Source organism: Botryllus schlosseri, chromosome 7 (assembly GCF_051294905.1).
Source record: "Botryllus schlosseri isolate E-star chromosome 7, Bs_hap1, whole genome shotgun sequence".
NCBI classification, from domain to species: Eukaryota; Metazoa; Chordata; class Ascidiacea; order Stolidobranchia; family Styelidae; genus Botryllus; species Botryllus schlosseri.
The window spans coordinates 8,522,147-8,525,653 of NC_137242.1; the positions used below are offsets into that span (position 1 = coordinate 8,522,147).

The following is a 3,507-nucleotide window of genomic DNA, read 5'->3' on the forward strand; positions in this document are numbered from 1 at the left end:
ATCTCAGACGCCGACGCTTTATCGTGGGGAATGCTATTTCAGGCATAAGTAGGGTTACATTTAAAACAAACGGTGTTTTAAAACACATTGTTTAAAACTTGTTTTATCATTTAATCATGCCATAATTGTGTAAATAAGACCGAAAAACATGTAGTATGAGCCTACGGACGATTTGCACGCAGATATAGATCATTGGTACGAAATGGGTGTTCTGGTGATGATGATCACCGCCGACCGTAAAAAAACTGCGCGACGATGTAGTCCTGGTTAAAGATAGTTTTGGTCTGTTTATGACAGTGATCGGAAGCCCTTTTCATCGAAGGAGCCATATTTACCCTTTATTTTCAATTGCCGATGCCAATCCAATGTGACGTCACAATTAAATATTCGTGACGTCACGGCTAACAACCAACATGTTTTAAACAGGGGCCTTGTTTTAAACATGTATGTTATAAACTGATTAACAAATTTTTGCTTTGAATGCAACCAAAGGCATAAGGCCATGGAGCAGGCCTAAATGTTAAGTTGCTCCAGCTACAATTCCAAAGCTCTCTTTTATCAGATTTTTGCTCCAGCTTCGGACCTCATTCGTACCAGTGCTCTGACTCAATCTCCAGCTCTAGTACATACCTTACTAAAAAACTATCCAATTGGTCAATGGGGGGTCTGGTCAGTGCCGTCGATTACTGCTATGATCATGTAGCTGCTCTCTACTGTCAAATCTCAAGTCACGTGGTTAGTTGAAAAAAAGTTAAATTCACTGTTTTCAGAACGGTTGTTGAAGTATGTGAATTCAGCGAATAGCGATAGGATTATGCATATTTTGAAATAAATTGGAGCCGGATCGACTTTTCAGACAACTAACCCTGGCTCCTGCCATTGCTTCATTTGTATTTCACATAGCTCTGGCTCCAGCTCCACTGAAGATGCATAGGTCCGAGACTCCGGCTCCTTGTTTCAGCTCCGGTTCCGCAAGGAAGATGGATTTTCCGAAGCTATCCTTGTCGTTTTCTTTTTTATTGCTATTTTGACTATAGGCTACGTAGTAACGGTACTGTTAATTCAATTCTTCAGTTTCCCGCATTAGTGTCTATTTCCCAATTAGCAAATCATTGTCTCAATATCGAAATGGCGTCCTCAAGAGAATATTGCGTCGCCAGCTACTATACCGACTACAGTTTTAGCAGTAGCAAAGATCGGAGATGCGCATCTCTTGGTTCAAACACCCTCAGTCCTCATTACATATCGGTCCCTGGTCCCACATCATGCTATAGTGAGCATTGGCCTGGGTACGCAATCGGAGGATCGTTTTCGAGAAATGCCCGTATACGAAATCGGAATACGATGATAGATAGTCGTACACGGTGATTACAATACTATATTTTGCGCCAAAGCACACAGTGTGTCGTTCTCACCTAAATACCACTCTTGGAAAAAGCTAATCGCCGGTTATTGTGCGCTTTTGTTTGCAAGCTAATTTTTGCCTAGTATAAACTAAAGTCAGCCATCAAACTTTGTGGATTGGCGCCATGCCGTACGAATACCGAGGCAAGAATTACCATGTAAGCTCTAAAAGATGGGGCGTGCTTCTGCTGAGTTGCTGGATGTTGTTTATGGATATGCTGTGCTTCTGTTTCTTCTCGTTTATCAACGACATCACCTCATGGTATTTTCATACCACACCTGCAGTCACAGATTGGTTGGCTTCGACTCATCTCATCGGCAGAGTGTTCGGGAGTGTTGCAATGTGCTTAACCGGCTGGATGGGTTTACGTAATACTGCAGTATGTGGTTCTACGCTGAACGCCACAGCGTCCATTCTCATCGCGGTCGGAGTATATCTTAACGTATTTGCCATCGCTATTGCTGGAGCGTTTGTGAATGGCGTGTCGTCGGGGATTCTGTTAGCTATGATGCAATTGATCACAGTTACATGGTTTCCGCCGGAGGAAAAAGGAAAAGCAACTTCGGCTCCTTGGGTAGCAAGGCGGGTTTCGCTGGTAGCTTCGAATATTATCTCCACGAAAGCCATGGGCTCTTCGATTTTCAATAATCCGACGTGGATTTCTAAAATAAATAATGAGACTAATGGTGAATTGAGATCAACGTTTAAGTGGACTTATGTCGTCGTATTCGGAGTGTTTAGTACGCTTTCGCTAATATGTTCCGTTGTCTCACGAATCTACATCACGGAGGCACCGCCAGTATTTGAAGGCAATGACGAATGTGCCAAGGAAGGAACCGATGAGAACACTTCCCTTCTCGAACCTCGAAAGTCTGCGAGTCTGCGAAAAGAGCTTCGCGATATGATCAATATGCTTCGTAATCCGTCAATGATATTACTATTTGTGCTGACTGTGTTGGTAGCATCGGATGCCACTCTTGGGATTGTCCTGATATCATCGATCGTCGAGACTGAATTCTTGCAAGAAGACGATCAATCTGTAGGCATCGTTTCGGCTGTCGGCATTATAATAGGTTCTCTCGGCTCCGTGGTAACTGGCCAAATTCTCGATAAATTTCGAAAGCCTAAAATCACCTTCATCTGCCTCGCCACTTTCCTATCGGCCTCCCTTGTGTCGTTTTCGATGTCTCTTCATCTCCACAGCCTACCAGGTGTTTACGCCACATGTCTTTTAATGTCAGTACCTAGAGACGCCTTGTTAGTTTGCATTGTCCACCTCATAGCGTCGGTCGTGTCGGATCAATCGCATTCAATTCAGATCAAAGTATTCAGTATGGCTACAATATCAGCTGCGATTAGCATAGCGATAAGCACCATTGTCATCCGAGCAGCCATGACTTATGCAAGCACAGCGTTAGCCATACTCTTTCCGTTACCCTTTCTCTTGCTGTCTATATTTTGTTATTTGTGTTTTTGGCAGAAATTACAGAAAGTGGCCGCATAACATGCAATATTATTCATGTAACTTATAAGACTAATAGACATCAAACTCATTATATTGGTATTTTCGATGTATTTACACGCATGAATATATATATATACACAAAGGCAGGGTTATCATATTTTGACATTCGAAAAAGAGGACACTCTTTACAAATCACAAAAGACGAAGTATCATTCATATGGTAAATTTGGAAATCTGACTGCTATTGTTGGGTTGACCACGAAAATGGTCTCGACTCTTGAAAGACCCGTCCCCACGTATAATCGATTTGAGTTGACTTTAAACTTGGAGTCGAAATTTAGTTTTCCCGTCTATTATGGCATTTTTCCGTTCTAACAGTATATACTCGGCAGCAATGCAATAAAAATGAAGACAATTGGCATGGTGTAAATGACCATTGTAGTTGACAAATACCATGAACACCACGAACAGCAACAACAGCCGGTTTCGCTCTAAACGACACCGAGTCCCTTTACATCGAAGCTGACGTTTTACGAACATATTCGGTATTGAAATTGCTGAAATGTGCCCTCATTGACCATGTCAAAGTGTTGTGTATTATGTCACACTGATTTTTAGGGATGGTGTGAACCTCTGA

At 42.3% G+C, this 3,507-nt stretch overlaps 1 protein-coding gene across 1 annotated transcript; it reads left to right on the forward strand.

The window, feature by feature from the left end:
* The first annotated feature begins 220 nt into the window (after positions 1-220).
* On the forward strand, positions 221-2,961 carry LOC145442340 (putative MFS-type transporter C09D4.1). Its single transcript, XM_080320240.1, has one exon. It carries the CDS (start codon positions 1,530-1,532, stop codon positions 2,907-2,909), a length of 1,380 nt encoding a protein of 459 aa, XP_080176366.1. The 5' UTR covers positions 221-1,529; the 3' UTR covers positions 2,910-2,961.
* Positions 2,962-3,507: the final 546 nt, after the last annotated feature.

What these genes read in the sequence shown, in the direction of transcription:
- LOC145442340 (XM_080320240.1), top strand. Translation starts at nt 1,530, where the DNA reads ATGCCGTACGAATACCGAGGCAAGAATTACCATGTAAGCTCTAAAAGA.